The sequence below is a fragment of the Cariama cristata genome, unplaced genomic scaffold (assembly GCF_000690535.1).
Source record: "Cariama cristata isolate BGI_N322 unplaced genomic scaffold, ASM69053v1 scaffold17595, whole genome shotgun sequence".
Taxonomy (NCBI): Eukaryota; Metazoa; Chordata; class Aves; order Cariamiformes; family Cariamidae; genus Cariama; species Cariama cristata.
Genome location: NW_009615956.1, coordinates 3725 through 27446, shown reverse-complemented (window position 1 = coordinate 27446; position 23722 = coordinate 3725). Strand labels below are relative to the sequence as shown.

Genomic DNA, 23722 nt, shown 5'->3' with positions numbered 1-23722 from the left:
CCACGCTCTCCCTCCCGCCGCAGCCGCTGGGGAAAACAAAGAGGGAGGGCCGGGATGCGGGCCGGGATGCTGCGGAGCTGGTGGGGAGCGGGCGGGGCACGCGTGTGAGTACGGCCCGGGCAGGATCGCGGGCTCTGCGTGGGGATGCTGCCTTAGCGTTGCTGAGGGTTTGGGTGTGTTGTTGGTTTGTTTGGGTTTTTTTTTCCCCTTCCCTCCTGGAAGTTTCCTTCCTCCTTCCCTTTCTCCACCCCTTCCCCAGTCACTGCGTTTCCTTCCCCTTGGGTCTCCCTGATTAGGACTCCTGCTCTATCCCGTCTCCTGGCCAGAGGATAGTGCTGCTTCCTGCTGGGCCAGGAAAGGTCACTGACAATAATACACTTTTCTCTCCAGAGCTGTGAATGACTTAGCAGTCTAGTTTTCCTGGCACACTCATCGGGTAGGCAAGTAATAGGAGGGAGATGGAGGACCAAGTGATTTCAGGGCAGTGTTAGAGCTGGCGTAGGGAAGAGCATGCTCCTAGATTCCTGCTCCATCCTCTGACGGTAAGATGTTGTCCCTTGGCTTGATCTAGGGTGGTCATTGTGTTCCCTGATGCCATTCCCATGAGAGCCCAAGGCAGAGATCATCTCCCATAACCTGTTACCTTCATGTGGCAGGACAGTATGAGCAGCTCCACTTACTGCAGTGAAACTGGCAGATCTACTCTTTAAACCATCCAGATAACTGATTTAAATAAATGGTTCTTCTAGTAAGTGACTGTGCTAAATCATCACTGCTGCCTTATGCTATTCCTGCTTGCACACACAGATTCAGAATAAAGAGGAGACAGGGAATTTCTGGAAGAGAGACCTCAAACTTCAAGAGCTGGCTTTAATTTAAATAAATTCAAGTTTTACGTTTTAAAAAGAGTCAGCTAGGGGACTTTTGCTCAGCATATGGAAAATCCAGGATAATTCCTGCAACATTTTGCAGAGGAGGCCTCAGGGCAGTGCCTCTGAAAAGGATGGTAGAAGATCTTCAATGTATAAAGCCCTGATAAGTCTCCATAGTCCAAAGTAAGACGATCTAGAGAACAGATACATGTACCAAACCTGTGCCTTTGCCCTTCTAACAGATCAAACTTGGAGACAAGTGGGTGGTCTGTTGTGCTGGTCCCATACTGTGTCTGGGCCCCCTGCTAGAATCAAAGTAGCTCTTCCTGAGCCCTTGAATGCCTGACACCTCTGGGAAGAACTGCCGTTAACTCGGATCTCCGCACTGATTTCACAGAGACCGCTCTATTGCCAGTCAACAGTAACTCTTTATCTGAGATGTTTACAAAATGCTGCATGGTGAAGTGGATACTAAACTGGGCCCGGTAGCAATACCTAGTATCATTGTACAAGTTGCAGTGCTGTGCAGATGCTTCTGAAGTTCACATATGTGTTAAAAAGTTTCCTAAACATGTCAACTGCATAACACTGTGCTTGCCGGATGTCAACTGATTTCCCTGCCAGTTAGCCATCTCTACTTTGCCAGCGTCTCTAATAGTCATGAAATGGCTCAGGGAGTGTTTAGACAATCCAGATGAAACTTTGGTGGAAATATATTTTAACAGGGAAAATAAAGTACATGATACATACGTATTTTTTCAATCAAGTTGATTCCCAGTGCACCAAGTCCCTATAAGAACAGTAGTGTCACATCATCTGTGTTCCAGTCTGAGGGTTTGAAGACTAACTCTCTCACAGGCCAGGTACCGGTAAGCAGAAAAAGCCAGAGACTGAGTAATAGTTGTGAACTAAAAGACTCCAAAAAATCATCCAGACAAGCTTTTAGTGGTCCTTGCAAGCATCAGTTTATGAGATTTTAGCATTTAAACTTTACAGGTAGATTTGTTTTGCCTATAAACCTGGCTCAGCGCTGGCTGGCGCCTACTGGCCCATAGATCTGCCTTCTCCGTCTGACACTTCTACTAATGAGGGTTCAGAAATGAATTTCTGCTCCAATTCATTGGGCTCTTCAATAACAATAAACAAAAAAGTTTGCCTGCACAAACCTTAGTATAGATGTGTGTTTACAGTGTAGCCACACATAAATGATATGTTTAGATAGTTTGGGTTTTTGTGTGTGTTCTATTTTGGTTTTGTCAGTATGCTTATAAGGGATGAATGTGCTGGTTTACTACCTAAAATAGGTCACCGCATTGTTTTAGCTACAGAGTTGTAATAAGCAGCATCACTGTAAATAGTCAAGGTATTTGGCAATATAAATTTCATTACAGTTTTGCTTGTCTTTCAAGATACAGAGTTTCAAGTAAAATAGAGGTGATTAATGAAATTCTCTTTACTTAATTATTAAGGCTGCATAGCTTACAACACCTATATGTTTCTTATATTCTCTATCATATAGTGTTTTCTGCAAAACTTGTAGCAAGCATTATAAAATGGCAGCAATACACTAATAAATGCTGCACTAAAATGACATTTGGGCCCGAAAGTCAATAGCAACATGATTTCTCATTATCAGAGCATACATTCAAAGCAGAAAGCTGTCCTTTAATCTCTCAGCAGAGCTTATTTTAGCCTAGAGCTGTGCTTGGCGGGGTTGTTGTCTGAATGTGTTTTGTTGTTAGGTAGGAAAGGGCCATGCTGGATGAATGTAAAAGTCAGCAAGTGACTCAGCCTGGCTCCAGTGATTTTCATGCAGCTTTTTTTGTTTGAAGCACATAGGTGAAAATGGAGCAGAGAATGCCCCCCGCTGCAGAAGTACGATTTATGGCAAAGGCTTTTGAAACAAGTAAAGCTCTAAATACAACTGTTTTTTCCTTGAGGACTTTCTACTTTTTGTCCTAATCTGACCTTTACGGGTATTGGTGACAGCTGCTCTTGACACACAGTGGCCTGCAAATGGGAGTTGTTGTTTTGACCGGTCTTGCTGCCACTAACATAGATGCCACTCAAAACACTCCATATATAAAAATTTACGTAAGAAGCAGCACAATTTTGTCTTGTGTTTATCATGCAGACTGAGAGCTCTGGGTTTGCTGCACTGTATCATGCGCTCATTATTTTACACTCGTGTTTCATAACAGAAATTTAGACTAGAGATGCTGCTTTTTCAAAATGAGCATGCCTAACACTTAGTCCCCTGGCCCACACTGCGTGATGTTTCTGGGGCATTTGCAACGCCCTTTGCGGCTGCTTCCTGGGATGCAGGGGGTGATTCTTGCTCTTGGTTGTTTGGTTATCTTGTCTAACACAGCAGTCCCCTTAATCTGGTCTTCACAGCAAAATGGGGCATAAGGAACCATCCTTCGGGTAACTTGCACGTCAAAAATGTTTGCATCGGGAATTTTCTCCTCATGTATTTACATTTGGCATATAGCAGAAGGAGATACTGATAGTTGGATCTTGATGCCGGCATTAGAAAAGTAGATGTCTTCTAAGAAAGTCAAAGTAGCCTTATTTAATTGTTTTCTATAAGAATCATAGTAGAATTGTTACTCGTTTGATCTGTAAATAGTCCAGTCAAAGACTCTTAACATGTTTAAAAATATAAATGTGTTGTCCTTGTCTACCCTTTAGGAATTAGAACTGGTGGAGGATGTCTGGAGAGGAGAAGCACAGGATCTTCTTACCCAAATTGCACAGCTGCAGGAGGAGAATAAACAACTAATGACAAACTTGTCTCACAAAGACATTAATTTCACAGAAGAGGAATTTCAGAAGCATGAAGGCAAGTTTGATAGTTCAAATTCAGTACTTGCTTTTGTTATACAAAGCAATAATTTATCAAAATATTTTGACTAGATATTCTGGCTTTTCTCCTACAGATTAATTCAGGTTTGGGTTTTGGGCATTTGGTTTTGGTTTTTTTACCTGAATAGAAAAACTCTGAATACGTGATGACACTGAAGGCATGATAAGAGGTAGGGGTAGGAGTACTTGCTTTTGTTATACAAAGCAATAATTTATCAAAATATTTTGACTAGATATTCTGGCTTTTCTCCTACAGATTAATTCAGGTTTGGGTTTTGGGCATTTGGTTGTTTTTGGTTTGATTTGGTTTTGATTTTTTTATCTGAATAGAAAAACTCTGAATACTGATGGCATGACACTGAAGGCATGATAAGAGGTGGGGGTAGGAGGGAAAGAAAAGCCTGAACAACTTTTTGTTTTGCTGAGAAGCATCTCTGAAAGTAAAGTATATCTTCATTTTTTGGTCTATCACTTTTTTCTTTTTAGTTTGCATTTTGGAAAAATGTTCTTAAGCCCTCCTTATGTTTTCTAATACAAACAGAATAATCCATTCAGCAATGTTTACTTCACAGCACTATGCACAAAGTGCAACTGTTGATCTGTTCAGGGTAACTGTTTGTAAAGCAGCAAATAAAGATTTCTTTGTCTGAATTATCAGTCCACCATATGGAGATATTCTACGAGAATATCATGATATTCTTTTAGAATAGGAGAGACTGGTTTACTTGGTTTACCTGCCTTTAGGTAGGTAGTCCCTCACTTGTTTGGGACTTAGAGCCAATTTAGAATAAGTGAAGAGATTTATAATCCAGGGAGTGGGTGAATCCTAAAGAGTTGAAACAACCAATTTGTGGTCAACTTCTTTCTTGATGCAGAATGAAATTCAAGACGTAAGATTCTGACCTGTAAGTACAGGTAGATTTCACTGCAGCAACTGAAACAATTGCCACCCTCAGCTGTCACCCACAGCTCAGCAAATACCTCTTTCCCAAGAGCAGGGACAGATGAACGGATATCTATTTGCTCCACAGTTCATAGCACATAATTTGACACTGCTAGATACCAAGTCCATTTCATGATACTTTGCTGGGGTTTAAGCTCAGCAGTTGGAAAAAAAATGACTGTGCAGATTTGGGGATGAGGCAGCCTTGAGCTGAGAGATGAGACAGACAGCTGAGAATGGTAGCAGCATCACTCCAGCAGCAAATCATGTCTGTGATAGTGAGTCTGGAAGTGGGTGGCTTTCTGAACTCTCTGTACATAGACAGGACTCTGGTCCAGCGCTTCAAGCCACAGCTCCATTTTCACAGGAGGTTCTGATTATCGGTAAAGTCATGGCTTCCTCAAAAGGCTAGCATCCTGTGTGTAGCGTGCAACATCTCTGGCCAATCTGAAAACCAGACCACACAGCTGAGCCACTGCAGCTCTCCAATAAAGCGTTAGGAACAAAGGGATATCTTTTTCCAGACACTGGAGGCTGGGATGAAATGGAGGCTTGCTGTAGGTGGATGAAACTGTCCAACACCGCAGAAGTTGCGCTTGCTTTCTCCCAGAGGCTGAGTACTGCTCACTTGCCCTGGGGAGGAGTATAATGAAATCTTCAAAAAGTAAAAATTGTTAAACCTCAAGATCACCACTTTTTAAAAACAAATGCAATGCTTTCGATTTATGAATCAATGGCAAAGTAGCTCAACATCAGCCATACAAACTTCATGCAAAATTTCAGAATGGCAGTGATGAGTCATGGACCATGAAGACTATGACATCTTGTTATAAAGAACCAACTTCCTCTTTGGTTTTTTGTGTGGTTTTTTTTTTTTTCCTTTTCCTTGCAGTGGGTATCCAGCTCACTGCAGCTTATGTCCTTGTATTTAAATATAGCCATACTCTTCACATCAGCTAGCCAAGCAAATGCCAGGCATGCTTTTCATGTTATTTTTACTGTGTCTACCCAAGTATAACAACACAAACAAAACTTACAAACCCATTCCAGAGATCGGATTCTGGGATCACAGATATTCTTTGTCCAAAATCATCAGTTTTACTTAAATCACTTTAATTTATAGCAACACTGTGTTATTATTGGGACCTATTATATCAAACCCAACTGTTTTCCTTTTAGGAAATTTTGTTGTTAATGAATGGGGATAGATTTATCTCAAATGATTTGTGTGGAGAGTGTCAAAAAGCAGTCATGCTGCTTTTTTTCACTCTCCATCATTTGATCTGATACATGTAGAGTGTACAGAGGCAGGTTTTCAAGCGAAATACTTTATTAGCTGGACTAACTTTGACCAGACTCCAGTCTTCATATCTCAGCACGATTTAGTATTGTGATCATGTCTCCCCTTAGCGGCTAGCCCCTGGGATTAACAGCTTGCTGCTTACTTGCCAGACAGTTAAAGGAGTTATTTTTAGCACAGGCAACAGAAGCCAGTGATTTGAGCGTGCAAGACTTTGAGAGCCAATCCTTGCCAATTAATAGTCACATCAGAGTTCACAGAGCCTCACTTTAGCATAATGAAGGTGTTTATGAGAGAGGCAGAGGCGATCCTGTCTGAACAGGAGTGTTCTGCACAGAGGGCACCTGCTGAGAGTCTGAGCAGAGCAGGGTTCATGTGAAAGGACATGTGGCAGAATGCAAACCACACAGGATTGGTTAAAGATGAGTCTGCAACATCCATTAATGCTGCTCCTCCCAAGCTCCAGCTGAGCACTACTTGATGGTGCTGACTGATTGGAATATCCTGGTAGAATGCCACAAGCAAACTTGACCCAACGTGTGTCAAACAGGACAAGCAGGCTGCTGTTTCCGTGCAGCGAGGGGAGCTGCTATCTCGGACTGGCTGTGGTAATATAGACAAGCAGCAGGATGTCAACAGTTGTGTGAACCTCTTGTGCTGGGCTGCTGAGGAACCTACAATTCCCTTTCCAAAGTGGAGGCACACTTCTAAGTATTTAGGTAGTAGTATAGTGCCACAGGCCCTGGCTGGCACTTCGGCCTGTTGTAATAGATGTTGTGTAAACACAACAGCAAACAGGTCCCTCAACATAAACATAGAGGATGTTCTTTTTTTTTCCCCTCCATTTTTCTTCCTTTTTTTTTTTTTTTCCAGCTGCTTTCCTTTCTCTTGCTTGAACAATGCTATGAACACAGCAGTCCACAGGAAGCTGCTCATAGGATGTGCCTAGGGAAGCCAACTGGGTGTGCCATTTAAGATCTTGCAGTTATTGGAGTTTGAATCATTTAGAGAGAATTACTTTACATTTAGGGCACTTAGTGATTTCCCTCTCCTCTTCCTCAGTGCCTAAGGAAATGAAAGATGTGACTGTTTCAGAAACACTTCCCACCTTTCCTTTCCCCTCCTCTTGAAATAAAAATGATAATGTAGTGATCTGTGCACACAATTGAGGTCTTTTAGCTTCACCAAATGTTAGGGAGAAAAATGAGCACAGTGGGAGGAAAAGCAGTCAGCACTGAAATAGTACTTTATTCTTTAAATAGCCCCTGCTATCTAGAGATCTCAAAGCATCTCACAAGTACTAATGAATATAGCTGCACTCACTATTTTTGCTCCTACTGGGGTGAAACCACAAGTATAAAGTTTCACTGCAGTCCCTCTGTACTTCAAGGCAAAGTTTTGGATTGTTTTGGTTTTAAATACAGCTGATGTTTTAGGCCCCAGCCATGAGACTGGCTGCAGAGGGTGGATCCAGGAACCTGTAGTGAGATTTGTGCATACAGTGGTGGTCCAGGCCTGCGTTGTGATAGGAGACCGTGGCTTTTTTAGAAAAGTTAAGTAGCAATGTGTGTCAGTGTCTGCTTATCCTCCCTGGTGGGCATGAGCTGTTATCACAGTGAAGAATTAAAATTATCCTGCAAAGACCTAGAACCTAGAGCAGAGAGATGATAAGGACCAGGGACCAGAAACAGAGCAGGCAAACTTACCACAGAATTAGAAAAGATGAGACTGTAATACTAGCATGTGAACAGCATGTCACTCAGCTCTTTTCTGGAGTTTGACAGGAACGCATCCTCTGAACCAAACTGCTGGCCAGCCTTGATCACCGGTCCTTCTCCCAGCAGAGCGGTTACCTGTTCTCTGCTGTACCATAGCTCTTGTCCTTCAGCAAGGAGGGATCGGAGCTGCTTTTCCCCCTGTTTGCAGTGGTACGCTCTTGATGCCTGCGTGGGAACCCACAGCTGCTGCAGGAGTGCACATCCACCAAAGAGTTATTCCCTTTCTCTCTCTCTTTCTCTCAGGTTTGTCTTGCTCTGCTGTGTTATCCATCAGTTCAAGCTGCAGATGATCTGTAAGCTGGAGTTCCTAAAGGCATGCAGCCTACATTCTGTTATGGGAGCAACTTTGGATTTCTCTGATGAGGGAAGAACATAACCAGAAAGTCTGAGCTGATGTTAGAAAGTAGAGACTTGACTGGCTGCATATATTTGACGTGTATGCAGCATATTTCTGATGTGGGATATGGGAACTGCTTTAATATATCAAAAAGGAAGTGGCTGGAAAGCCACCCCAGAGGGATGAGTGAATTATCACCACTCGCAGTTCATAAACGGAGAAAGCTGGGGACCCGCATAACTAGGTACTTTGCCAAAGGTAATAGAACAAGGCAGCAGTAGACCCTGGATTTGAGGTCCTGCTTGGACTGGACTTTGGCCAGAGCAGCCACACACTGCCCTGGTCACAGGCTTTCATCTTCAAGCCATCCTCTGGGATGTTGTACAATGTGATCTTATGTGATAGTTTAGGACCATCAAGCTGCACGTCTCTGTGCAGTTACCAGGAAAAGTTAGCATAGCAGATTTATCATCTCACTGAGTTATATCATCTGATCTGTGTTTGAAGAGCACATCACTGTAGTTCCAGTTCCTGATTATCTCTGAATGGCAAATAATGGAAGGATGCTTCCCATTTTGTGATTTATGATGTTTCCTAATGATTCGTTGGTCAGATTTCAGGTTAATCTAATCCTTTACTTATTTTCCAACAGGATCAATGTTGGATTCTTGGCAACGTTCCAAACATCTTTCACAAGTAAAACGCCATGTAGTATTTTTCTCTGAGGTACAGTTATTCTAGACATGAATTATCACACAATAGGATGGGGAGAGGGTTGCAAAACACGAGGAGAAAGCATGTGACCATAATTCAGACTAAATCTCTGTTCTAGATTCAGGGTGGGTATGCCCTCTGAAGGTCCTCCTTCATCTCTCTTTCACCCAACACAAAACTGGGTTTCAACATAAAATCACTCTACTTCAGTGCACCTCATCTAGATGCAATCCACAACAGTGACATGTTGTTTAGATCTTGCTGAAGATCCAGATCATCTTTTTTATAATTTTCACAGGACCTTGGCCAGCTGATTCTACAGATTATCACACAGATAACCAAGCTCCCTGGCGCATAGAGCAAACACTGATGTAAAACTAACAAGGCAGCAAGAGGTAGCAGTGTCACTCCACAGTTATAAATGTTTCTGAGGACTGTCAGTTCCTTTTTTAAGGAGCTTTTGTGCAGTGACTTTGCAGAGTGGATTGTATCATCTGTGTTCCCTGTTACCCTTGAAGTAACCTTTCAAGCATCGTCCAACAGCTTCTCTGTAATTCTAACAGCAGGCAACTTTCAGAGTCTTTACCTAAGTATTTCTCACTCTCAGCAGCTCCTGATTGTCCTCAGTTTGTTTTCTGTGCTCTTTTTTTAACCAGGAATGTCAGAGAGAGAGCGGCAAGTCATGAAGAAGCTGAAGGAAGTGGTAGATAAACAGAGGGATGAAATCAGAGCAAAGGACCGGGAACTTGGACTTAAAAATGAGGATGTAGAGGCTGTAAGTGGCTCTTAGTCTTCCTATTTCTTCTCTTTCTCACCCATACTTCCATAGCCTGGTTTCAAGCTTTAAGTTTAATGTAGAAGTTGTAAGCAATGCCAGGTTATTAGTCCAGTAACTGAAGTGTCCGGCATAGCTGTGGAGTGTCCAAAATGGTTAGGCAGTCTTCAGTGCAGAGACACCCCCTCTGGTGTGTTCAGAAAAACCAGGCACACTTGGAACGTGACTAGAAGCCAGTGTAACAAGAGAGGAAGATGGGGGAAGGACAGGTGGTTTTGTTTGTTTCCTTAAAGACCTGATACCTCTCCCCTTTCATGGGAACAGGACAGATAACTTTCTCTGGCTTCTTGAATCTCTCTCTGCTTTGGCGATGCAAACTTCCTCAGCAGCCCCATGCCTCACCCCACCCAGAGATCCCCGCTGTGGGTGAGTGGGCTACTGTATATTTTACATATACTCCCTGTAGAGTTTGGCAGCAAGGACTCCATAGCTGCACTCCCACACCAGGGCTGCAATGTGGATTGCCTCTTTGCGCAGGAAGAGGGTAGGAGGAAGGGGCCTGAGCCCAGCCCCGGTCACTTGCTTTTGCCAGCAGTGAACAGAAGGTCACTGAGAGGGTGGGTGGCCCTGGGGACCACAGCACAAGAGATCCGGGTTTAGTCTTAGCTGAATCACAGACTCCACTGTGACTTTGGGAATCGCATGATGTCTTGGTTCTTTCTGTGTCAGGAGGAATGACCTCCTTACCCATATTTTGCTTCCCATCCTCGCGCTGCCTCATCTCCTCAGGCCATGGGACTTTTGTGGTGCTAGTGAGGGCCAGACTTAGATGATCTCTGCTCTACTCAAGTGCCTCTGGCAGGTGCTGTGGTCTTTCAAATTGGTGCTGTCCATACAATGCCCAGCAGGTCACATCCTGCCTTATGAGAGAGCCTGACAGCTCAAAGCAAAGTACTGATAAATGGAATACTAAGGATTCCTCAATCTTGTCTTTCTCGCTTCTATTCTGGGTTAAGATTTGATTCAGAATCCCATAAGCCACCCTCTCCTTGAACTTTGCTTTTTTGAAACATAGTATCAGAAGTGATGGATTTGGTTTTAGCTGGAGAACTCTCTGTGCTAGGGGAAAAATGCCTCTTCGCTCTAGAAAATTAAATTTCGGTGACTTCATCTGTAGTAGATAATTAGATATTAAAAAAAACTACCCGGGTGCAAGGAGGGGGTAGAATTTTCCAGATTAAATTCAACAGGAACCCACTACTTTTTCATTGATGTGATGTTTGGGACTTGGCCATCATGGCTGATGGCTGAATGGATGCTGACCTATTGCATCAATGTTTTGCAGCTTCAGCAGCAACAGAACAGGTTAATGAAAATCAACCATGACCTGCGGCACCGGATCACCGTTGTTGAGGCTCAGGGGAAGGCACTGATTGAGCAGAAGGTGGAGTTAGAAGCATATCTGCAAACCAAGGAGCAGGAGATGGGCAACCTGCGAGCAGAGGTGGGGAAACTGAGAGAAAAACTGCAGGGAGAGGACAGCCAAAATGGGGAGGAAGCAAAGGTAAGAGGCACTTTAAATCACTTTCTGAACAGCCTTTTAAAAAGCTTTGGACTTCATACCAAGTACCTCTTTGGATAAATGTGATTGATACACATCAGAGGCAATGGTGGGACTTGAGGACAGCATCTCCTCGTGTTCAGGTGTGACATACAGAGGGCAACGTCAGTCATTGCGGTGTGACAGGAAAGGCCCCGTTAGCGTGGATGATGACCCAGTGGAACAGACCCCTCCTTCCTAAAGGAGGAAACCGGTCTCACAGAAGGCACAAGTTAGCAATGGGATGTCTGCATTAGAGAACAGCTCTCTCCTTAGACTTGGCTACCTGTCGTGCATCCTAGGGAGTGTAACCTTTGGGTTGTGCACTAGGCTGCAGAATTTGGCAGATATCAGAACAAATCGTTGCTTCAAAAGAGAGTGTTCTATTAAAAACATCATGAAGCAATCCAAAATCTCTGGTGTATCAGCTGTTAGTTTGCTTTGGAGGCAGATAGTGTTTTGGTAGTGCTGCATTAGTATGTTTGGCTTCATTTTGTTTGTACACATCAACCCCTTACCTCAAGGAAAACAATCCCTTAAACAGTCTGGGTTTTCTGAAAGATAAAGAGCTGACAGTAGCTTAAGCCTTGTTGAGTATGCAAATACGCAAGCCCTAATGGGTCCCAAAGGTGCAGTGCACTATGACGGTGGTGGCATGTGAACCATAGTAGAGAAGAAATTGTGTCAGAGGCAATGCAGAACTCTGCACGCTTGGTCCTTGCAGTGCTTATGGCACTTTCAATCTCTCCGGACTGAGCTGGTCTGTTGCTACCAAATCAACATAAATATTTGAAGGCACCTTTTAGAGGAATCAACTTTGGCCTTATTTCTGATTTTGCTTCCTGTTAGAATTTGTGCAGTGAAATGTTGCTAGCATGAATGTTCATGAGAAGCAAATGTTACTGCTTGCATACTCAAGTACTTGCAGGAACAGACAATCTGCCAATTGAGTCAGTGCTGAGATCAGAGCAGTAGGAATGCAAACTTGAGGGGAGCTTCCTGAGAAAAAGATGCATCTCTGATCTGTTGCATCCCTTAGTCCTCTTTATGGTTCCTATTAATTTTTTTGTGCATATGACACTACTTCTGTCTTACTAAAGCAAGTGTGTTGTATTTCCCTTTCCTAATGCTGCTCTTAAAAGAGTACAAAATAGGATAAGGAGTATCATGATATGAAAGAACTTAGAGAAGCACTATCATATAGAGCTGTTTGGCTGGATGCGTCGATAAGAGCTCCAGTACCAAGCGGCATTGTAAATGCTTGATAGACTGCCGCAGAGAGTGAAACGTCCAATTCACTTCTAGTAGGCAAGAATATACATCAAGAAGCAGAGGCAAAGGTTGATGGGGTACCCTGGTCCCCCCTGGAATGTGACAGCCAGTGTTGTGTTAACATTGGGCAAGCGCTGTATTATAATGAAAAGAATTATTTCATTGCTATTAATTCAGCCAGGACACCCAGCTTTGTAAATGGGGCTGTGGAGCCTAGGCCTGGAGCCAGCAGGAGTGAAAATGTCCTCAGTCTCTGGAAAGAAAGGATGAATTCTTTATTTCTCTCTAACTCATCAGTTCTATGGCAATGGCGGCTCTTCTAATTAGAGCCATTCCCCGCTCTCTTTGCCAGGATGATGGTTAGACAGGAATTGCAGTGGCAAGCAGAAAGCTAGAATAGCTGCATGCTCTGGAAAGGACATTGCTTGTAGGCTTCAGTGAAGTACAGTTGCATTGGCTACATGCTGCTTGGTCTTTGCTGATTTGAGCAAAATCTAGCAAAAATAGCATATTTGGGCAAAGGTGTGGGGCAAATACACAACCAAAAGAAGAGGCATCAGCTCAGACCCTAATCTAGAGGGCTGAAGAAGAGGAATAGCGTTTGGGTAATTTCCTTTTAACTTCTTGTTAGGTTGCATCAATCTTTATTTATTGTAGTCTGTGTAAGGAAATGCATTCGCATGAATAGGTTGTATCAGACAAATGGACAAGTGAGCATTGCTCTGCTGCTTTGTCTTTGCAGGACAAGGACTGCAATCCCTGCTGTAGAAATTGATACTGCACCAACCTTAGCCCAGCCAAGCTTAACCTGAAATTATATATCAATAGATAGCAAAACTATTTCACAAATACATGAGCTTAAAAGAGGGTAGGATCAGGCTTACAAAAAATGGACTCTGTTTAAGAATTTCAGTACTTAGTTCCTCAGATTTCCAGCTTGTATCCCAGTGAGGTGTCACTGCAACACAGGAGCTCCGAGACTGATCTCTGCATCCTACTAGGACGGTGGATGGCTGACCTGGCTGCTGGCATCTCTCATTTCATGTACTGGCTTCTAGTCGGTCCTTGCAAAAAGCATCACATTTCAAGTGTACTTTGCTACATTTTGAATGTACTTTGCTGGAATAGAGTGCCCTGCAGTTATTTATATTGTTAGAAACCCTGCAGACCTCTAAAGGCTTGTGGCTGCTTTTCAGCATCTTGATTCTGAGTACCTTTCCCAGAAACTCGTGATTTCTCATTAACTGGTCCTCAGCTCTGTGCAGCCACTGAGTGGGACAATAGTAGGGGACCCGAACGATTGTCTTCTGTGTGCTGTGTTTATACAGACCACTTTTTCACAATTAGTTAGGACCAAATATTTCTGGGCAAGTGCTAGAGTCTACCTGGGTGACGTGAAGCAGCCCCACAGGCCTGGGAATCCAACCATGTGCCTAGAGTGCAAGTTCTGTCTTCTTGGGAGCCACAGAAACTGAGTGATGGGAGGTAAAATTCCTCCAAGCTTTCAGTGAACTGTTCTCAGAGGAAAAGAACTCTTTGTGGGAGGAGCTGGAAGGAACTGTCATGATCTTTGCTACGCATTTTTTTCAGTGTTTATATAAAAGGCTGATGTTTACCCCATTTGTTAAAAGTATGAATTCCTTAAACTGACTTGTTTATCAAAAATTGGACTATACGTTTTCAGTGGACTTTCTGGCAGCCTGGGTTCCACAGGAATTTTTCCACAAGAAAACTTATCACCTATAAAGGTGGCTCAGGTTGGACCCTGTGTTCAGGCCTGCTAGAAACAACTGGTGTTTGTTTGTTTTCCCAAACACGTAGCTCTCTCAAAGATTCCTGTGAGCGCAGGGCTTTGATTGTAGGTCACAACACTCAGGTCTTCCTCGTTTGCAAGCTTCCTCTGAACACCAGGTGAAGAGAGGTAAACCAGAGCTCAGATCATCTTTCAGAGGCTTGCCATGGTCTCACCAGTCCTGTGTGTGTCGTCAGTCAGCCTGAGCACAGGAAAGAACAAAGTGATCAGATCACTGAGCAGTTCTTTCTGACAGTCTTTAACATGAAAAACAAATTCCTTCTATGTTTTTTTTCCTCTTAAAATTGCTGTGATTCTCTTAAAAGAGGATTTAATAGTGCTGAAAGGAAGAGGTTAGGAACTAGACTGAAAAAAACTCCTCAGGCATGCCACTTACATGGTGAATTTAAAGCCCACATTTCACTTCCTAGACAGAACCAAACAATGATGACTGCCTCTCAGAGTCAGAAAAGATGGCAATGGACTTAAAAGATCCGAATCGTCCAAGATTCACCTTGCAGGAGCTCCGAGATGTCCTTCACGAGAGGAATGAATTGAAATCTAAAGTGTTTTTACTTCAAGAGGAGCTTTTATACTACAAAAGGTAGGTTAGATCTCCTCTCCTGTGGCATACTACACACAGAGAAGCCATAGGGCAGCTCTGGAAACAATAAATGTGCTCTTAAATTGTGTCCAACAAGCTTATATTTCCACAAAGGCTTAAAGTAGAGACTGCAAGCATACAGCTTTAGTTTGAATCTGTTTCCTCAAAACTGGGAAAAACTATGTTCTTCCCTAACTCCCAGCTTCCCCTTGAATCTTAGATTACAAACATGTAATACTTTTGAACTTTAAAAATGAGGATAAGAGTGGGTCTAAAGTGAAAATTCTAGAACTTTTATTCAATGCATTCCTCTTCTCCCTCTCCTTGTCACAATGGGAGGAAAATATTGAAAGGAGACTCAGTTCTAGGTGCTGTTACTTGGTTGACAGAAAAATCTCCCATTGATTTCAGTGAGTGTAGAACAGATCTTTTTCCATTTCCTCATCACCAGTACAACCTCAGATTGAATTTTACAACTTAAAGTGCTTCTGTGGCTTAGGAGAACATTAATTATCTTTTCTTTCTTTTAAGTGAGGAAACAGAAGAAGAAACTAGATCCCCTCAACCTACACCCATAATTCAGTCAAAACCCTCAACTCAGCCTGAATCTGGAATCAAACGACTGTAAGTAGCATATTTTCTAAGGATACTGGATATAGTCTGCAAATACTAGATGTTTCTTATGGGTAGGACAATTTTAAAGAATTTAAAAATTAAGATAACCACATCCCTAATGTATTTGTGAGAGACATTGAGGGAGCACTTGACAGATATCATGAAACAGCAGGTGGCTTTGGCCAAAACTTTGCTTAGTTCTGGGTCAACTTTCAGCCTCAGATTATTTCCTGTGGTACCTTGTGCTCCCTACGTGCAGACGGCAGCAGGGAGTCCAACAGTGCTCCGTTTGCTTTTGTTTATGGGCCAGACTGGTGTGCCCAAGAAGCCTGCTCCAGTTCTAATGTTTGCTTCTTAAGTACACTACTCAGGCTAACCAAAAGATCATGTGTTGCAATGCTGGTACGAGCTGGTGAGCTCTTAAACACAGACACCTGATCTTCCTAGAGGATTTTTTTGTCTGGGCTACGTAGCCATACTCCAAAGGGAGGTGCCTAGTGATGGTGGTCTTATCCAGAATACCACTCAGCCTGTGCTTTGTCCCCAAAACTGAAGTCAGTGCCAGATCTCAGTGTGCAAGGATTGTAGGAACAATTGTTCTGTTCAAGTGCAAGTCCCAGTTCCTTAACACACAGATCCTAAGGTGGTGGAGTGTCAGAAACCAGTGGCCCACAGGTCATGCTCTGAAGACGTGTGAAGAGTTTAGTTCACAAGTAAAACCAGCTGCAGACCTCTAGCAGTTGGGTGTGGACAGCAAGGTTTCCCCATGACCTCACTGTGCCCATTTCCCTGTTGACCTAAGCCTTTAGACCCCGACTTGCGCTACATGTACAGCACAAAAACCTTTTGTTTGCTGAAGAAGTTTGCTGCTGGAGAGGATGCCAGCTTTCTTGGCTATAAAGAACCCCACATTCTTCTGGTGAAGTATTTAATGTTGCTGTCCGAAACCTAAGCTTACTGTCAGAGGTGTGCATTTACTACTATATCACTTAATTATAAAGTCACAGTGCTAGCCAATCCATTTGTCTGTTGAAACTCCCTCCTAGTACATTTATTTATTCCACAATAAGTCTTGTAACCTTATAGCAAGTCTTTGGATTTTTGTGATACTGGAAGCTTAACTTTTTTAACTGCATAAATTATTTTGGAACAGTCATTTGTTTCCACATAAAAAGCTCTTCCATCCTGTCCCCATGTCCATAGCCTTCAGTCCTTCTTTAATAATAGCAGCAGCCCTGTGAGAGTAAGTTCCGTTGGAAGATCTGGACTGATCCAAAACACCATAAAGTCAGGAGGGCACTTTTGATTATTTTCAATAGACTCCAGCTTCTGTCTGTGCTGCTTTCTTTGCTGAGAGAACCCTTCCTCTCACATGACTAGAAAACACACTTTAAGTTTGGGCTTAAGTTTTCATTCTGCAACTGTGATTGTAATAATAATACTTTGTCTCACAAGATCTCCACTGTAAAGCTTCTATTTCCTTTTAAATTTATTTTAGTACTTTTAAAAGTTTATCCCATTGTAGGGGATGGCTGGTTTCAGCTTCTGCAGTTTGTGTTGACTGCAGTTTCCACGCTTGATTTATGAAGCAAAGGCAGCATAAAAATGTAAATAGATGTTGTAAGACAGAGCACATGCTGACGAGGTATTAGCTTTGACCCTGCCTTCTGCATACATGTGTAAGCAGCGCAGGGAGCTGTGGCAGGAGGCACATAAGTGTTTTCAGCCAGTTATCTCAGTGCTTTCTTCCTCTCAGTTAATTGATTAGTGAAAACCTGTTGAGCATCAGACCATTCAACCAATGCACATTTTCAGACACCTGTCTAATCTTTCTGTTTCTCAGATTCTGTGTTAAGTTCATATAACTAAAACAGCACACAAGAAAACATAACATCATGTTCTTTTGGCCCCTTCCAGAAAAGGCAAGAGTCCTCTTCTGCCAGACAGTGGAAGCATGTATTGAAGCTGCTGTTAAGATGAAATTACTTTCTTTAGCTGCCATGCTCTGTCCCCAGGTTTCTTTCTGCTCTCTCTTCATTTAGCCATCATATTAAGTAAGGGAAGATAAAACCATCTACTTAAGTAACCTGAAGGATGGTCATAGTTTTCAGGTTTGTCTTATTCTTGCAGCCTGTCTGGATAGGATTTCTCTAGTGTGGGTTTATTTTCTTTTCTCCCTCCTCTCTGTGTGTGTTGTCAACAGTGTACTTGTAGATGGGCTTTAAAAAGACATGAAATTCCACTGCTGGGAAAAACAAAGAACCCAAGTGTAGCATCTGATCTGTCCCGTTACAGCCCGGCTCCTGCCCTACCTGAGCTGTCCCCAGAGCTCCCTTCTCCCTTCCCCGGCAGGATGCTGTCAGCACCTCGCTGTATGGCTACCTGGTAACGCACTGGCACGGAAACTCTCCATACCTAATGATGTGATGAAAACTTGAAATGCTGATATCTGCGTGCAGAGTGCCTTTACAAACGAAGTAGCATTGCTTTTCCCTCCGTTTCAGACTTTTCCTCCTGATTAAAGAAAAAGCTGAAGTACAAAAATAGGAGACAGTGTTGCTATCCTCTCAAGAGAAGTTTTATGCTTGCCTCTATAATGTGCCCTTTTTTCCTTGACCACGCAGTATCTCAGGGAATAAGACATGCGTATATGTAGCCTGTGCCATCTAAGATGTGCTCAGGTGATTCTGTGCTGCATCCCCATAAAGAAAGGAAGACAGAAGTTACAGAAATCAACATCGTTTCACTCCCAGAGTTTGCAGGTTTGGAGCAAACTCTGAGGTCTGATCTCGGACTGATTGATTTCTACATTTGTCTCTACCACATCACATGTCAGAGTTTTGATGAAATAATGTAAGCAAGAGGCTTTACTGGGAAGGAAAAGTACAAGGATTAAAAATGCTCCCTCTGTTTTGAGCAGAAAACGCCCTTTTGTTTTCTCTTTAAGGATACGTGCTTGTTTGTGACTGATGTAATGCCTGAAACAGCCATAAGTTTTCTTCCTATTCTTGCAGTCTACAAAAGCTGATGTGTCTGTCTCATTTCTGCAGCTCACGGACCGTGCCACAATGCGTAAAAATAGAAGTCCTAGTTACTGCTAATGATACAACAATGTGTGCTTGTTTGTTTTCATTTTTAATCTAAGAATATCAGTTAGAGTGACTGTGTTGGGGAGAGCTGCATTTGGTCACAAGTGAAATGTCTCTCGTGATTTCAACTTAATCTCTAATTGACATTAGTCCACAGTTCAAAAAAATATTTGGCACAAGGGAGAACCTCTGAGGAGAATCCTTAGAAAAACAGAGGGTGTTCCAGGTATGGATGAAGGTGTGTTGGCAGGTTTGTGTGGGGCTGCCTGGGCATAGAGCACCTAGCCAGCGTGCTCTCTCAACCTCTACGTTGCATGAATTGTATAATGCCTAGTGAAAGTGCTGAACTCTTACAAAGAAACAGTCTTGCTGCTAGCCACCTAGAAAGTGTTTCTGCTAGAGTAGTTGCAAGGTCTCAAATAAATATTTAGCTGCCTGCAGTTGGCATCTTTCTGCATGTGAAGCAATGGAGGTTCTTTTGGAACAGATAGACAGGCCTTTTAACCAAGTAGCTTGCCTAGGAGGTTATTTCAAGATTTCACCTGTGATACTGGTTTTTAACTTGAAACTATCAACCGTAACGTTTGTAAAATCTTTAACTGCGATGCTGGTCCTGTCTAACCCTGTTTTCTGTGCAAATATCCAGTAGTCACAGCAGAGTCCTGTTTTGTATTTCTTAACATACACCTTCATCTGTCATTTCATTATGTATGTGCCTGTTTGTCTCTTGGGAAGAAAAATGTGCACTCTGCTCTGCATTGCTAGAGGTGGTAATACCTTGATGAAATCCAACCCAGATTGCAGGCTGCCTCACAACAGAAAAGTGGTATCTTTTAGAAATTCAAAAGCAATTTAAACTGTTACAATGACTACCTTTTCTAAATAAGAGTTTTTCACTGAGGAGAGCTGTCTTGGGTGATGCAGATCCACCTCTCCCTGTAACATGTCCTGTGTGGTAATTCAGAGTCACCCCGTGTATCATGTTTGCCTCTCTTCTTTTTAATGGAATGCTGTTTCTTTCCCTTGCTCCAGTCTTATCTCTTCTGTGTCTGTACTTTCCTGACCAGGATCTTTACAGCCATAATGCCCATGGTAGCAGCTGGATTGATTCCAGACGATCCCACATTGCAGCCAATAAGAAGACTTGTGTCCCTTGTAGGAATTTTTTTTTTTTTTTTTTAATGTTTGGTACCGTGGTTTCCTTTTGCATGACCCTGTGTTAACATGCACTGCTGGTTGCATTCTCATCGGCTGCTGTGGGATCACAGAAGAACAAAGTGCCAATCAGAATGACCAGTCAGTACACAACTCATCATAGTCCTCCATGCTCATCCTCAAGTATTGACATTTTATCACCTTTTGCCTTAATATTACCATGCTAAACCAGTCATTACTCCTTAGAAAACTGTTGCAATATGCAGTTTTAACCAGCACCTGTTAATTTTGCTTACTAAGCGTGCCTATTCACAATTCACACCAATGCATTTTAAGAAACCCATGTCATTCTAATGACCTGTTACAAATCAGTTAGTTAGATTTACAGAATGTCATGGCTGACACCTACATTAATTTCCAGTGTTAATTATAGGCTGTTGCTTCCATGTCTTTCTATCTATGCTCTGTATATTTTGTCTCTAATTATGTATTTCGGAATAGAATATACACTCTCAGTAAACAATTCTATCATCCTATTATTTGCTGTCCCTGGAAGGCGTACTGATAATTGTTAATGCAAAGTTTCTTTGCATGAGAACTGCTGCTTTATTGATCTTCATATTTACAGCAGCAACACAGTATTTAAATTCCCTTCCTCTCCACACAGACATGCTTTTTCCAAACGTCCTCCATGAGAGTTTTCTAGACATAGTAACAATTTTCATTGTTTCAGAAGGAATTAAAAAAGCCTAACCCCTCTGCCTCATGTAGAGATTTTACGAACATATTTTTCTCTTACTTAATTTCATGATAAAGTGAAAAATTACTGAACTCTGAAGTTTGAAACTTACTGCATAAATACAGCAGTCCTTTGTGTGGACTTCAAGATACTAAGCCTGACCATGCAGGACCAAACATGCTCAGCAGAAAGCCTCAGTGACTAGACACTTCTTTTATCAGCTGGAATTGGATCTGGCCCTGAAAAGACATAGCATATGTGTGTGAATGTATGAGCTCCTGTGATAAGGGTGGTAGAAAAGTATGAGGCTAATTAAATGCAAAATACTTATTTCACTATTAGGGCTGCACATTTGAAGCCAGGAAATGCAAAAGTTCAGGTCCTGCTAGCAACGTTAATTATCTGGCATTGCCCTTGTGTAGCTTTTTATATCACTTTCTTGTCAAGAAATAATTATTCTTAATAGTCTTGATATCTTAATAATTATCATCATGCTTACCTGCACATATGATAGGATATTTTTTCAGGAAAGCTGCCTTAAACCTCATCTGGCACTCAAATACAGCCTCCTATGTGACTAGAGACATCGAAGGCAGAACTCCCTGGTCTGCACAAGGCGGCTTGGACGGTTGGGATCATGGTACTGCGGGGAGACTTAAGGGAGTGTGGGCGGAGGAAGAATGCTGAGGACGGTGGGGCGTGGACGTAGAGTCAGGTTTATGCCCTGACAAATACTCCGTCCTCTATCAAAGCTAAGTTTATATTTGCAGTGTCTCTTACTGTAGAAGCATTTAGCAGTTCTTGTCCTGGATCACAACTGCATTATGCTTGGTACTGTGCAGGCAGAACAGTATTTACCTCCTAAAGTGCCCCATTAAAACCAAAAGGGTACACAGCCAATTCAGACCTTTGGTAGCTGGAGCCACGACTTTTGCATTTCTCAGCAGACCTAAACACTGCACTAACACCTCTCGTACTGAACTCATGACGAACATTGAGTTTGCCTAATCAAGTAACTTCTTCCTATGCAAATGAAATGATACTAAGGATCTTTCCAACTGTATTTTTTTAGCTATGTGGCCAGCTGGCAATTTGTTGTTGTATTTAAATGGCTGTTGGTTCATGTACGTCATTATCTTAGAGCACCCAAGCCGTGTGACAGGAAATGACGTGCACACTTGTGTGCATTTGTTTAGAGCCTTCATCCTGCAAACTCTTGTGCACATACGTGCATTTATTCATTTATTTTTGCAGGAATCAAGTCTATGTATCAAAATCTGTATACTGGGAAAAAATGTGGAGGTTTATTTTCTTGTCTTATGAACTTCCCTGCTGACACCCTTAAAAACACTTTCTATTTCTGCTTTATGGTAAATTATACAGATTTCATGCCAAAGATACCACTTTACTTATGCCAAGAAACTAACCTGTATCGTGTTGCTTCTTTATCTCAGGGCTGGGGAAGGGGAAATATACGTCTAAAATGATACTTGCACCTTGTAGAGTCAACAGCATTTAGAGCTTATTTGAAGCTTCCATAGCCAAACCGCTTGAGATTGCAATGACTTCATCTCTAATAACATTTTGACATGCACTCCCATCAGGCTTCACTGCCTTGATTTTTGCAAATGCAAACAGATTTTTTTGCTTTGTGTTTTGTTGTGCTGTGTATCGTGTCGGGTGTTTGAAGTGTTTTCAAGATGCTAAACAGTCTTCTTTCTTTTCCCTCTCCTCCCTTACTCCTCCTTCCCCGGAAGGTTTAGTTTCTTCTCCCGTGATAAGAAGCGTATGCAGGCATCACAGAAAAATGTCCACTTCCAGGATACTTTTGGAGAATGGTCAAGTTCAAATAAAGATGACTCCTACACTGAACAAGGACAAGAAGCCCTGCAGCACCTGTGACTAAAACCTTGAGGGGTTCAGTTGACCGCAGTAGATCTCGACAGTCTAGTAACAAGAAGCTTCTGTAAACAAATCTGGCAGCTCATCACTTTTATTTGCCTTGCACACCTCGGTGGTTGTGTTTCAGATGTACTCTTCAAAAGGGATCCCTCACTGTTGACTTGGTGACTGTTTGCAGAAAACAGAATCCAAGCTTTGTAGTAACAGTTGCTGATACCCTGGGACATCGAAGCTTCTAGATGACTTGTTTTGTGCTGAATAACAAGTCTATGGTCTTGTTCATGTATTAACTACAGTAACACAAGCTTCTTTAAACCAAAAAAAAGGACCTGTGCCATTATTAGAAGTTTGTTTGCAGTGTACGATATCTAGTGGCAAAGACTCTTTTACCCTGTTTGTTAACACTATTGGTTGTTTGCTTTTTATTTCTGTAAGAATTTTTTCAAGAGGGTTACGACAGCTGGCCACTCTCTGCGGCAAGTCATAGCACTGCTGTGTCCTGTCAAGTTCAGCTGGCATCTCCATTTTGCAGAGTAACCTCTTGGAAATCCACCTGTTACAAATTGATAAACTGGAGTAGCCTTGAGAGGGATAGTGAGTGTACATTTCCCTTGCTGCTTATAGTGCCTCAAGCATGAAGAAAACGATGTATGAGGTGAGCGTGCCTTGCATTTTGCCATGAGTTCTGCAGTATTAATGGAAAACAAATGGCTCACAAGGAGGAATTCTAACACGTGAATTTTTTCCTTCTTACCAGGGACTTCCCTCTAGAGTAGCAGACAGCTGCTGTAAAGGAGTTAGGTCTCTTTCCCACAGACAGGTTTTTAATTAAGTCATGCTCCACTTTTCTGTCTAGGTAAGACTGCCTAACTTCAGAGTGAAAGACATCATCAGCTAGCTGACGTGAATTACTTTAACTGGCTTGGAGAGATGACCACAACTCCAAACATGTTCTCTGACTCGTCTAAACACTACTTGGGCAGAGCAGATGAATTCTGTATGTGCAGGCTGATCCACTGGTGTTGGTTGATGTTTGTGTAGCCTGCAGTTACAGGGGCTTAACTTGCCAGAAAAGACCAGCACAGCTGAGCTGCCAGGAGGTGGGATTTAGATCTGCTTTGCAATTGAGCTTCAGGGACCCTTGGGCCTGCCTGAGGTTGTACTTACAAAACCCATGACACTAAAGCCCCATGCAGCGTAACTGTAGCATACAGTCTGGTGTTGGCACGCACCCTGCCTCTGCACCACACGCTCCACAAAGGCACTTAACTGGATGGGAGAAGGTGACTGCATCCACGGCTCCCTGCGAGGGAGGTGCTGAGGTCTTTCTGTGCACTTGGCTGTATGCTAGGAGAGTCCGCGCCGGA

General features: G+C 42.6%; 1 protein-coding gene across 1 annotated transcript; it reads left to right on the top strand.

The window, feature by feature from the left end:
• Window positions 1–3566: 3566 nt before the first annotated feature.
• RILPL1 (Rab interacting lysosomal protein-like 1) lies at window positions 3567–22679 on the top strand (the record flags this gene model as incomplete). Its single annotated transcript, XM_009700002.1, has 6 exons — window positions 3567–3717; window positions 9469–9587; window positions 10933–11151; window positions 14683–14855; window positions 15387–15479; window positions 22211–22679. Coding segments are annotated over 6 exons (900 nt in total), but the record flags the coding sequence as incomplete, so codon positions are not given.
• Between the last annotated feature and the right edge of the window lie 1043 nt (window positions 22680–23722).